The following is a 13,045-nucleotide window of genomic DNA, read 5'->3' on the forward strand; positions in this document are numbered from 1 at the left end:
ACTTAAGTCTTAAGTCCTGATTTCTATACTTTGTTACACTGATTTCTTTGTGCCAATCCATAGGGGTCTCCTGCCTTAAGCATGACCTTCAGATATGATGATAAAAAACAGTAACTATGACCAAGAAGCAGGGACTCCAAATGATCAAGCACCGATAGTCATCTTTATAGATCCTGTCTCTGTCCTATCTCTTAACCAATGTTTAAGATCTGTATCCATAAGATCTGTTAGCTGAGATGAAGTGATGGGTTTCCAATATTTAACCTTGACTCGATCTCATATATAATCTACGTTGTTTTTCAGTTTCCCTAAAAGAGATGCCTAGATATCAGAGACTGGAACCTCTAGCTTGCAGGTTTCCCCTAATCCTAAACTTAATTTTATCAGCATTAGAACTACGATCTGACTCCATTTATGAGAGCCAAGAGCATAGCTTGGAAAGGAAGAAAAAACAGGCTGTAGTCTTAACTTTGTCACCAGCTAAATATGAGATGAGATTTCAGATGCCCCACTTAGAGTTCAGAAGCACCAACTTTTGAAACCCTCTCTTCTAAGTTTTCAGAGTTGAAACTTGAAGAGACCACAAGGTGGAGATAACTCCTTTATGTAAGTAAGCCTTTTGCATTGCAACACAAGATAAAAAATCTCCCAATTAACAGAAGGTAAGGTTAGAACTTCATCCAAATGAGAAGAAAAAAAAAAGGTTTTGCCAGTGCTTGATCTTGCAGAACTTAGTTAACTATTAAAATACATTAAATTGTACTTGGGATTAGAATAACCCAAATGTTTAAAATACTTTAAAATTTACTTGGATTAGAAAGTCTGTAAGTTTAATTTACCAACCCTGATTCTGTTTTCCCTTTTAAAGATACTTAATTTTTAAATCAAAAGACTAATATAATTATCATACAAATGAGCAGTAGTAATATAAGCATACGATCTTTTTTTCTTAGAACTTTAGCAAAACCACATTGGCTTCCCTGTGAATTTTGCCCTTTCTTCTTTTCCTCCCTTAATTAGAGACAGAATATAAAGTGCCATCTTTTTAAAATTAAAAAGTCAAATTAAAGTCTCAAAATTTTAAAATTACACTTGTTTACATTTAATTGAGTTTAATTGTTCCATTCTAATTGACAATGCTGATAAGTAGAATATTATATGGAACATTTTTATGTCTCTAAAACTAATCTCTATATTTGATTTAGGTTTCCTTTTATTTCAATAACTCCCTTCTGAGGTTTTCCCTGCCTCATAAGAACACTGGGAACCTGATCTCTAGGGAATCTGACTGTCAGCTATGCTGAGACATTTACCAGCTTCAACAATAACAACAAAATCAGATTTTCTTTTCCTTCCTTTCTCACTCTCTTGCTTTAGTTGTCAAATATCTACCCAGAAACTAAGGGAAAAAATTAAAATGCAAAAATTGAATATGATTGGTGCTGTTATGTTTGATTCTTTCTCCTTGAAGCTTACTAAACCCCTTCCATAATGCATCTTGTAGTTACGAGTGGCAACACCATGGATGCAAATGAAGTATCTATTTCTAGACCTCTTGGAAGAAGAGGGGTTAAGTACTTAAGGGCAAGATGCATAAGCAATCATGCCTGCTAAATATGTTTTCTCTCACTGCCTTCATCCTGCTGCTTCTGAGACAAAGTGTTCTTCTATTAAGTTTATTTAAACCAACTCTACTAGATATTGAGACCTCTATTTATTCATTATTAATGTATTAAAACCAAAAGAGAACCTTAATAATCCTTCTATCATAGTCATAAGATCATAAGCAGTACTTTATTCCAAGTTTGGCATTGCGAATCAATGTTTCTAATTACTTCCAAAATGGATTCTCATTCTGAAAGATTTTAAAGACAATCTGAAATGACATTATGCATAATGGATGTGCTTGTAATTAAAGTATTCTCTGACTCATTTGCTTCAATAAATCTTGTGGTTAGGGCTTTATATCATTGTGAAAATTCAATTTTTCATCCTAGTTTTAAAATCTCTTGATGTCCTATTGGTGCAGCTCTGTAAGTAAACAGAAAGATGGAAGAGTCTGTAGATTGTGGGCAGGCTGGAACAGGACTCAACTGGTTCTAAGTTTTCATGTGTCAAATAAACAGAAATGTTTGCTAGGTCACATGGTAACCAGAGAAGGTAGCTTCCAGCTAGGTTTGACAAAGCTATTCTTAGGGCAAAGCAAGGTGCCCAAGTCGATATAAACACAAATAATATGTAGTCATGAACTTTAAGCAGCTTATAATTTAAAAATAGGATAAGACAACAGAAATAAGGCTCAATAAGAAAACTGCCATGAAGATTCAAATGAAGAATAATGGGGGAATCGAAAATGAGGCTATCAGGGGTGGAAAATGAAGTTCAGTGATGAAGAAATGCTTTCAGGAGGAGGGATGGTCACCTTATGTGAAAATTAGACTGCACCCACAGCAATGGATTCTGATGAAGAAAGTTTTATATTGTTACATGTGTTGATTTCTTCTATCTCTTTCCTGTTTATGTTGTTTTGAATGATGTTAGAATTAATAGTGTTAATTTTAAATGCCCCTAAAACAATGATTATAAAATTGTAGGAAATAAACAAATGTCCATGAAACCTAATCAGTCCCCGTTAATTTAAAATTTGTGGTAAACTGTATATCAAATAGTTCTGTTGATCTTAAGAAGAATTAAAATTTTGAAAAAAGTTTTCAGATATTCTTAAAAATTTTAAAAGGATAACTACATAATCAAATAATCTGCTAAGTACATGTAATTTGCCTGTATTTATTAAAATGGTTCATCTAAGAACTATCAAATTAATCCTTAATTAGTTCAGTCTTAGTCACCATGTACCCTTAAAAGTATTTAATTAATTCGTGTTTCTTTAAAATATTATGTAAAATTTAGAGTTTTCATCAGGTCCTAAAGGCTTCTCCCATTTAGTTTGACTTAGTGAAACAATACTAGACAAAGGCCTTGAAAACCCATATTCTAGGTTTAAAGGGCATATGGTAGTCTCCTAGAGAGACTTCTTCCATTCCCCCATGAGCGACTGGTGCCTGACCTTTTTGTCTTCTTCATAAGTAGACTTATGATCTACAACGCCTAACGGAGGTTCATGTCCCAGGTAAGAAAGCTGAGACTTGGAGCGTTGCCGGATGGAAGCTCTGTAAATAAACAGAAAGGTGAATTAGTCTGCAGATTGTGGGCAGGTTGGAACAGGACTCAATTCGTTCCAAGTTTACATCACTTGCGTGAAATGAACAGAAATGTTTGCTATGTCACATGGTAACCAGATAAGGGAGCTTTCTGATCACGTTTGATAGAGCTATTCTTAGGGCAAAGCTAATCAGTTTGGCTGCCGTGGGTACCAAGCTAAACCCTGATTCAAAGTATACCCAAGGCAGGAGTAAGAAAAGGGGGGCCAAGTTGTTCCACAAGTCCACTAAAAAAAAGGTCCAAGACTCAAATCCATTCCAAACTCACAGGGTTCTGTTAACTGCTATAATGGCAATGGTCCATCACTGTTACCTCCCTTCTGGTTGTAGGTTGCAGTTTTTATATCTCTCTTTCTCTCCCTCTTTCCTTCTCTGTCCCTGTTGTTTGCTTTAGCATAATACCACTGGATACAAATGGACTAGTAGGAGGAAACAGGGACCCTAATGAGACTTTCTCCAGGCTAGGTACTGCCCCTAGGGATAGATTTAATTAACAAATACCTTACTGAAATATAATTTAGCTTGATGTGTGCATTCATTCGTTCAACAGAAGTTTATTGTGCACCTACAACATGGAAACCAACGCCAGGTGCAGTGGGGCATACAAAGACTGGTCAATTACAGATTTCTCCCTCAAGGAGACTAAAATCTTTTAGCTATGCATGTTCTCAACCCTGATACAAGGAAGAATGTGGTAAGTGCTATAAGGCAGGTTTAAATAAAGAGTACGGAAATTTAAAGGAAAAAGGAATGTAGGTCAGATGTTATCATAAAAGGCTTCATGGAGAAGACGGTGAAGGTAGGATCTGGGTATTTGTAGGCTAGTGGGAAGAGCACTGCTGATTGAAAGAACAATAGAAGGAGGAGCATGGAGACAGGGTTACCAGTTACACACACTTAGTATACGGCAGATACAGGAAGTGATTGATTCGGGTTGTTTTGTTTTTTCCCTGAGATGTCTGGGAAGGAGATGCCTATTCTCCTCTAGGTTAAACTCGAAAGTATGTAACACTGGAAGCGGCTGTCAATTACACCAAGACCCCAAGGAAAGAAGCTCCCTGAAAAACGAAGCCAATACTGAAAAAAAGTAGAGCTGAGAAGGGAAGAGGGAGAAATGGTATGTATCCCGGACAAATCACTGAAGCCCCAGCTTTGTCTGAAGCTAAAGCATCCTTGGACTATTTAGTTTTGTAAACTTATTTTTTCCCTTTTAAAGATTAAACCAGATTGTCTTATGTTTTTAGACATTTGCAGAGTCTTAAGTGATACAGGCAATCCTGAAGACTTGAGAGAATGGACGTTACGTTATCAAAGCACGTAGTCTGAAGAAATACAGTGTAAAGAGAGATGTTAGAGGCAGGAGAACTGCATCAGCTGTGTTAGTGTGATCCAGAAGGAGCCATTCACAAGTCTCTCTGTATCATCTGCATCCAAGTGAAGTCAGACTAAAATAAATACCAAGGTGGTGCCTGCCAGTGATCTGTGCTCATCCAGCCTTCTTGAGAAGACACATCAGCTTCCTCACTCTAATTTGCTTGCATGGTCTGTTGATGGCATTGCCATCCTCTTAGTCACTCAGGTTCAACCAGGTGCATTTATCTCAAGTCCTCCCTCTTTCTTGCTCTTGCTCATTCAAACTGTTGCCAAGTCTCATCACGATCAGGCATGGAACCATACCTCACTTAGACTCCCTGCTACCAAACTGACCTCTGGGACACCCAAATTCCCTCCCACATGGCCTGAAACTCTGTAGAAATAGAGTCCTTTCTTTAAGTTAGGTAACTAAGGTCGATATGTCATCTCCTGAAGGTGTGAGGAACAAGTAGGTGTCAGCTAGAGAGAGAAGAGTACATGATGGGGCTGAGACTTCACGTTATGGGCTTACAAAGAAATTCAGAGCATTTGAAGCCAAGGGAGGGGTATGTGGAGAAAGAGAGAGTGTCAAAATACAGTTGACTACCTCCTTCCCAGCTCTGAGCATGGAAGACCTAGATCCCTGTCCCCTCAAACTTCTCCTACTTCAATCTTTTATTTCTTAAATCTCTTTTGCCGTTCCCCACACCATTCTACCTGTCTAGTATAAGCTGCCCTAATGAGACCATGGACAGTAAGGATGCGAGGCAGGTGCCCTACCTGTCCCCTCTGGTCTACCATAAACACCAGAGTTAGATTTCTATCACACTGTTTTTCAGAAACCTCTAACACCTGCCACTTCCTTCCTCAGAAGCTGCGTACCACTTCTCACCACACAAAAAAAGGCAGCTAATTTGGGAAATATGCCCTCTCTCCCAACATTATTATTTAGAAAGTTAATTACTCTCATCCATTAAATTGTTCTTGAACGCAAAGAAGGACTTAGCCATCAGAAAGACTGAAGCCAAGGAAATAAGATACAAACTAACATTTTAGTTAGTCATCTTTAAAAATATCTTATTGTGTTTGCTAATAGATCTTTTATTTTTAACAAACCTTCTTACTCAAACTTATAAATCTTTCTCTCCAGGAGGTTAATAGCTACTTTCTGTTTATAGGTTGTATATCTGGGTTTCTCCTGCTACTCATCAAAATGTAGAATTTGTGAGAACTAATAGCCAAATAGGAAATGTTTATATTAAAAATGGTTATCTGGTCCTACTAGTAAACTGTAAGTAAACTACTTAGAATGGGAAGAATTTTGTTCATTTAAAAAATTAAGAAAATGTTTATTTTCTTGTTGACATGACCATGAGGTACATCTCTTTGCAACCTTTAACTTAGTGATTAAGAGCTGCCTAGTCATTCTCTATGGTTAAGAAGTTAGTGGGTATCTTCAGATTGTGATTCTAATGGACTTTTTAACTTAATATTTTTTCTTCCAATCAGAAAAGCCTGGTTAAACATAATGTCAGGTGTCTATAAAATTTGCCTAACAATTTTGGCAATTTGTAATAGCTTTTACTTTACAGAGAAACTTGAAGCTATTGCTTTACTACTTTCCAAATTAAAAAAATTCAATGAAACTAGCATTTCTTGAAATTTTTTCTGAACAGACTTGTTCTCAAAAAGAAGAATAAACTCAGTGTACTATTCTTTGAATATTAAAAATATACAAATCTGTGTTTGAACTACTTGGAGTTGTTACCTGAATATTATATTTTAAGCCTCTTTCAGCATTTCTCAATAGATAATTAGCTATCTTGAATGAGCAAGTCCTAAACTGAGCCTTTGTTCAGAGTACAGCCTTGAATTAAATGTTCTAGGCATAGTAGGCCATGGTAGAGAAATATTCTGTCAGCCTATTGCCTACAAATAGTCTCCCACCTTAAGAAAAAAAGATCTCAAATAACATTTTCACAAGTACAATTACTCCTGGGAAGAATTCTTCTTAATATACAGACTCTTAAAGGAACTAATTTCTTTGAAACTCTTAAACCAGAATGAAAAACTAAATTTATAATCTTGTAATAACATACTCTAAAAATACGTTTTGGAAGTGCATACCCATATATTGATTCAGAAAAAAAAAGTTCATATTTAGGAAAATTCTCTTTAAACATTAGACAACACATCTTATTTCAACTAGTTAAAGAATGATTTGACTTTGGATAGGTAACTTGGGGAGCAGAAATATTTGTAACCTATTGAGTGGAAACTGAATTAAAGAATGGAGTTAAAGGTATGAATTTGACCTTCGTTTAAGACAGTGTTTCATACTACAGTTAGCTTTGGGAGACAAGTCTAAACACAGATTTTTTTTTTAAAATCCTCATTCTAAGCTCAATAAACATTTTCACTACTGAGTGTCTTTACCATGACCTCTATCCTCCATAAAATGAGAAGCGAAATTTAAACAAGAAATCTCTATGAATTGGAGACAGAAATGTCAATACAGCAGCCAAGGATTCTTTTGCATGTTCATATTACACAAGCCCTGGGACTGTGCTTAAGGGCTCCCCTTGCTGGACCTGAGACATCACCCGAGGACCATGGCTGTGGAGGGCTCCTAAGAACACTGGAAAACTTTAAAATCTGCTCATGGCTTGCACTTACCTTAGGCTAGCCTGGTAGCTCCCTCTGCTAAAGGTCTGTTTTCTCTCAAGTAAGGCATCTTCAGTTTCATCTTTTCCTGTTCAACACAACATGAGTGATTCCTTAGTGTGTATGATACACAGAACCACATCAAAATAAAATTATTTCCCATATTGGCCTAGTGTATCATTACTATGTCTGATATGTCTATGTCTATGTCTGATACTATGTCTAAAACATTCCATTCACTTTACTGCAATAAATAAAACTCAGCACTTGTCCAGCACATTCTAACAAATTTTCGAGATACTCAGCAAGATTGAATCTTCTGAACTGTGGGATAGCCTATGTATTATCACCATAGAAAAAGATATCCTAGAACTAGAGCCAATATAAATCACAAAAAAAACTTGTAAGAGGCCCTGCTAGAGGTGGTCAAAAAAAAAAAAAAAAAAAAAGGTAGACTCACCAAATTTTAAAAAAAGCTTTTCAGAGTAAATCACATGTGTTAAATGTATACTGTCATATTACCCTGTGGGGTTCACAAATCCAGATGTGATATGGTAGAGAAAGTTGAGCATGACTGGCTATAACGTATGTTGGGGTAAACCACCAAATCTGAAAATTCAGATTGAAAAAGAGAAGGCACACAAGGACCTGAAGTATCCATCCATGCTAGTGAAAATAAGCATAAAACTTTTCAGTCATTGATCAATTCGCTCAACCAACAAGAAGAGAGCTCCTACTGAGTGGAGGACACTCCAGGAAGCCCCTCGTATTTGCAAAGAATGAGGGAAAAAAGGGGATGGAATTGGAGGTTCTTCCACAGAAGACCTGGGTTATATTTAGCTCTCTGAGTTGATCAGTAACTAAACCTCCTGAGCTTCCGTTCTTTCCTTTAACATCTATACAACGTCTCCCAGGGCTTTGAGAAGAACAAATAAGACACCGTATATTAAAATGCATAGAAATCAAAAAAACACTATAAATGCTAATGATTAAATATACTGTACAAGCATAATGGAAAAGGCACTTGCCCTTTATGTCTTTTTCATTAAAGTCTTGATCTCCTTGACTTTGCAAAGTCATAAGAGTGAAGTAAACGCCTTTCCTTTCTAACAGTTCTTCGTGGGTTCCTCTTTCCACTGCTGTACCGTGTTCAAAACCAATAATGATGTCTGCAGCTCTGACCGTGGAGAGGCGATGAGCAACAGAAATGATTGTATGCCCGTGCTGAATCTGTAAGAAGGTACAGTGCACTGTTAGACGAGACTGTAAGACAGAGCTGACATTATCTGGACAGTCTCAGAATCCACAAAGAAGGCAGAGCCTTGGCCCCTGGGAAAACCCTTATATAGGCTATGTAGACATTAGGAAATGCCAGCATACTTCCTTATGGCCAATAAGCACCATCACATGTTGGTCTGGTTGCTGCTATTGATCAACAGCTAAAGACCAAAATGGTAATTTCAAAAAATCACATATTATAAGTCAGACTTAATAAGATTTCAGATTTTACCTGTGCAGCTTTTGGAAGCAAATCATAATATCTCCTATTCGATTGTGAGGAACATCGTGGTCAGTCAGTATTTTCTAAACAGTCAGATACACGGACCCATGTAGTCCTTCTCTGTCTCTCCTTCTGTCTATCTCTCCTCTCTCCACAGCTGCCTTTCCTACAGAAGCTCAAAAATTTTCACACGGACCTATAAAAGGAACTCAGACTTTCAACAAACCTTACTCAGTGCTTCTTGTACCATGGCTTCACTCTCATTGTCCAGCGCTGAGGTGGCCATGTCCAATAGCAGGATCTTTGGGTTTCGGACGAGGGCTCTAGCAATGGCTATTCTTTGTTTCTGGCCACCACTCATCTGGCCTCCTCCTTCTCCAACAAGAGTGTCAAATTGCTAGGAAGAAAGTGACACTGATAACGAAGAGAAAGAATAGATCCTGACTGATCTATTACTAGGGTCTTTCTAGCTTCCTCCTCAAGCATGAATTTTCCCAGGCCCACTTTTCAGTGAAAGAAATACCCTTTTCCTGAAACAGGTTATTGTACAATCAATATACAAGTAAAATAAAGATATTGATATTCTTCCATTCTGGGCTGTAAAAATGTTCCTCTTTAGCTGAACTTCAAACAAAATGTTTCCACACCAGTAAAAGTTGATCAAGGTCCTGAAAAATCCATTTTAGAGGATTAAAGCATGTATCAAATCCTTCTCTCTTTTCTCAAGCTAGACAACACAACAAAACACAATACTAAAGCTGTCTATACATTATGCATGAAAGGTCAAAGAAGCTTTATAATCATTAGCACGGACAGCAAATAGCTACTGAGTATCTTGCCTGTCTTACACTGGAATCTCACAATGAGGTATTGTTGTCAGACCCTTATCTTGCTTATTATTTATGAGCCAACATGAGTTGAGCACCTACCATGTAGGAAGCATGGATCTGAGTTCCTTACACATACCATCTCATTTAGTCCTCACAGATGGCCCATGAGGTAGGCACTGCTGTTCTCAGTTGATAGATAAGGAAATGCTGGGGTCTGAGGGGCAAAGTAACTTGCCCACGTTCTTAAAGCTTGCAAGTGGAGAAGCTGGGATTCATATGGAGGCAGTCTGATTCTAAAGCTTTATACTTTTTAACCACTTGACTATATCTCATACTCACAGCTGTAATCTTATTCACACAAGTAATTTAGAAGGCTGAATAGAAAGTATTCTAGACCACCGACTCTCGAGCCAGACCAGCTGGATGTGAACCTTGACTCTCCTGCCTGGAGCAAGTGATCTGACCTCTCGGAACCTCAATTCTCCATCTGCAGATGGCGATTAATAATAGTAGCTGCCTGACAGGATAATTGTGAGGGTTAGATGAATGAATAATGTAAAGTAATTAGAACAGTGCCTGGTACGTAGTAAGCATGATATATGTGTTAACTAGTAATAATAACTCATCTTTGACTTAGGAGACCATTGGCCACAAAATCCATAAAAATACGGTAATAGGGATTTGGGTTTTGTTGTTGCTGCTGCATAAAATGAAGATAAATGAGGAAATTTTGAAAATGTAAGATACAGTACCGGGAACACAATATTAGTTGCCTAAGCCCAAGAAAGTTAAAGAACAATGACAATGGTAGACATCAAAAGCATTGTGTAAGTTATTGCCACATGACAAATTTATTATTTGCTTAGATAGGTGCTTAATAGAATAAGGAAATTATACCTATGTCAAATGGAGCTTTTAAAAGAAAGTCCCCCAGTATGGTAGACTTTTTAGTATATTAACAACAATATATTTGCAGACAAAAGGGGAAACTCAATGTATGCTTCCAGGCATAAAATTAAAACACAAAATTAAGAATTTAATAATGCACAAGTCAAATGAAAAGAAGTTCTTATTACTGTGTAACTGTTTTCCTTCTCTGACTTCCGGGTTTCCCTCTGGAGTGACAGGCCAGGGGTACCTGTGGCAGGTCCATGATGAAGCTGTAGGCATTGGCTTCCTTGGCAGCGCGGACTATATCTTCCATCGTTGCATCTTTTCTGCCATAGCGAATGTTTTCTGCAATGGTGGTGGAAAACAGAACCGGCTCCTGCTCCACTATCCCAATCTGAGCTCTAAGCCACTGAATGTTAAGAGAGCGAATGTCATGGCCATCCAAAGTCACCTAGAGAACAAGAACACAGCATCACATCTCTTGGGATCCTTCAGGGTTCTGAATCATACTGTTATGCTGTACTGACCTATGGGGAGGAAAAATAGAGACTGACAAGATTGCAATAGAAACAATTCCTCTTATAGTGTGGTTGTTAATATAAGGATGACAATATAAATTAAAATCAAGTACAGCTGTAGGACAGTTCATTGTAGAAACACATCTAACATAAAGGTTATGTAGAAACACAAAACATAACTTAGTTTAACATGATTGGGCCAGGAATATAAAAGTTTTTATTTCCTCAATAAAGAGTAGAGTCAGTTATTCACCATACTTTGAGTATTTCTGTCTTTTGATTTTTTGTTTGCTTGTTTGTAGGGGGAGGTAATTAGGTTGGTATGCATGTATATATGGATTGAGTGATTGTACTGGGGATTGAACCCAGGACCTCGAGTGCATGCTATGCATGCACTCTACCACTGAGCTATACCCTCCTCGCTATTACTACATTTTTACTTGACCAAAATGAACTTAAAAAGATACCATGAAGTTTCTTCAGTGCAGCACAAGGGAACTATGTTCAATATCTTATAATAACCTTTAATGAAAAAGAATATGAAAACAAATACATGTATGTATATACATGACGAGGACATTGTGCTGTACACTAGAAATTGACACATTGTAATTGATGGTACTTCAATTGAAAAAAAAAGATACCATGAAAATAAGCAATGATCCTTATCTTGTATATATGTTTTAGAGAAAAACCTCACTTTCTGGCCAGATTGATCAAATGACACTTTGCTGTTCAAAAGCAATTGAAACTATAAGAAAGATAAGTAAACAATATTACTAGTAATAAAAACATGAAAAATTTACATCAAGAAACCATGATTTCTATATTTTGAGAGTGTAGTTGCGGTGGTATGTAGCAAAGAATATACAATCAGAGAATAAAGTGTGAAAAAGGAAAACTCTTTTGCCATATCACTGTAACAGTACATGCGTTATAGAGAACTCATTGTGTGAAAGTAATTTAACATACAATCAAATGATCCCATCTCCAGGCATCAAGGAGATGTTGACAGGAATGGTTCTGAGACAGAGTGAAAACAGCATAGCCTTTGGCATCCAACAGGTCTGGGTTCAAATCTGGAGCAAGTCTCAATCTCTCTGACTCTCTGTTTCTTCATTTGTAAAATGAGCATATTTATCTTTGGAGGCCATTGTGAAAATAAGTAATCATTTTTATAAAGTACTTGACATATAATATGTGATAAATAGCAATTATTAATATTTATTTTTTTCATTTTTGTCTATGTCAGATAAATACAAGGAGAAAGAGACTAAGTTGCTTATAAAACTATGTACTTTTGTTTTTTAAACTTAACTTCTCAAAGCAATAATCAAGAGCTATTTTCTGCTCATTCTGGCCATGTAAGCTTTCCTATACTTAGCATTTGGAGAACTTTAGGGAACAATAATTTTGTTATACTTCAAAGAAAGAAATGGAAGTGTTCCCTCACTGAAGAGGCAACAATACCATTTTGAATGTATCTGCACATTCAGTGACATCACTGAGCAAATGGACTAGTTATTCATCAAACACAGCCACCATGAAGGGAATTAATCTTGTTGATTCAATCAAAAATGTTAAGTCAGCAATGCAGATGTCAGGATGGTCTCAGTGTATGCTAGGTCTCTGTGTTTGACCAATATATCACCATTTGCAAACTCCTATTCCCATGTGTTAAGAAATTTCTAGGAGACACAGACCATGCCTTCACTGGGGTCGTAGAATCGCTGAATGAGCTGTAGTGCTGTGCTTTTCCCAGCTCCACTGGATCCTACCAGAGCCGTCATTTCCCCTGATTTAACGACCATGCTGAGGTTACTTAAAATCTGCAGAGAAAAGAGAAAAATAATACTCAGATTGTCAGCAATTAGGCTACAGGTTAGGATGCTTTGTGACAACACAGTATGTGTATTTACTTATGCCCTCAAAGCAGTAGCCATGGATATCCAGCAATAACTGGAAAAATTAGCAAACGGTGCCTAGGATGAAGTATAAGCATTCAGTACACTGAGTAATAAACCAATAACTGTAGCCAACAAATAAAATGATGTGCAGTAACACTGT

General features: G+C 37.0%; 1 protein-coding gene across 2 annotated transcripts in view; it reads right to left on the reverse strand.

Moving 5' to 3' along the window:
* ABCB11 (ATP binding cassette subfamily B member 11) overlaps positions 1–13,045 on the reverse strand; it is a 73,116-nt gene that overhangs the window by 22,946 nt on the left and 37,125 nt on the right. For both annotated transcript variants that reach the window (XM_010982480.3, XM_064484888.1), the window contains 6 exons: positions 12,682–12,807; positions 10,708–10,911; positions 8,966–9,136; positions 8,267–8,468; positions 7,251–7,326; positions 3,068–3,170 (listed from right to left, as the gene is read on the reverse strand). In XM_010982480.3, the coding sequence (XP_010980782.2) occupies positions 3,068–3,170; positions 7,251–7,326; positions 8,267–8,468; positions 8,966–9,136; positions 10,708–10,911; positions 12,682–12,807 (882 nt within the window). The remainder of the gene's footprint in view (positions 1–3,067; positions 3,171–7,250; positions 7,327–8,266; positions 8,469–8,965; positions 9,137–10,707; positions 10,912–12,681; positions 12,808–13,045) is intronic.

This window comes from Camelus dromedarius, chromosome 4 (assembly GCF_036321535.1).
Source record: "Camelus dromedarius isolate mCamDro1 chromosome 4, mCamDro1.pat, whole genome shotgun sequence".
NCBI classification, from domain to species: domain Eukaryota; kingdom Metazoa; phylum Chordata; class Mammalia; order Artiodactyla; family Camelidae; genus Camelus; species Camelus dromedarius.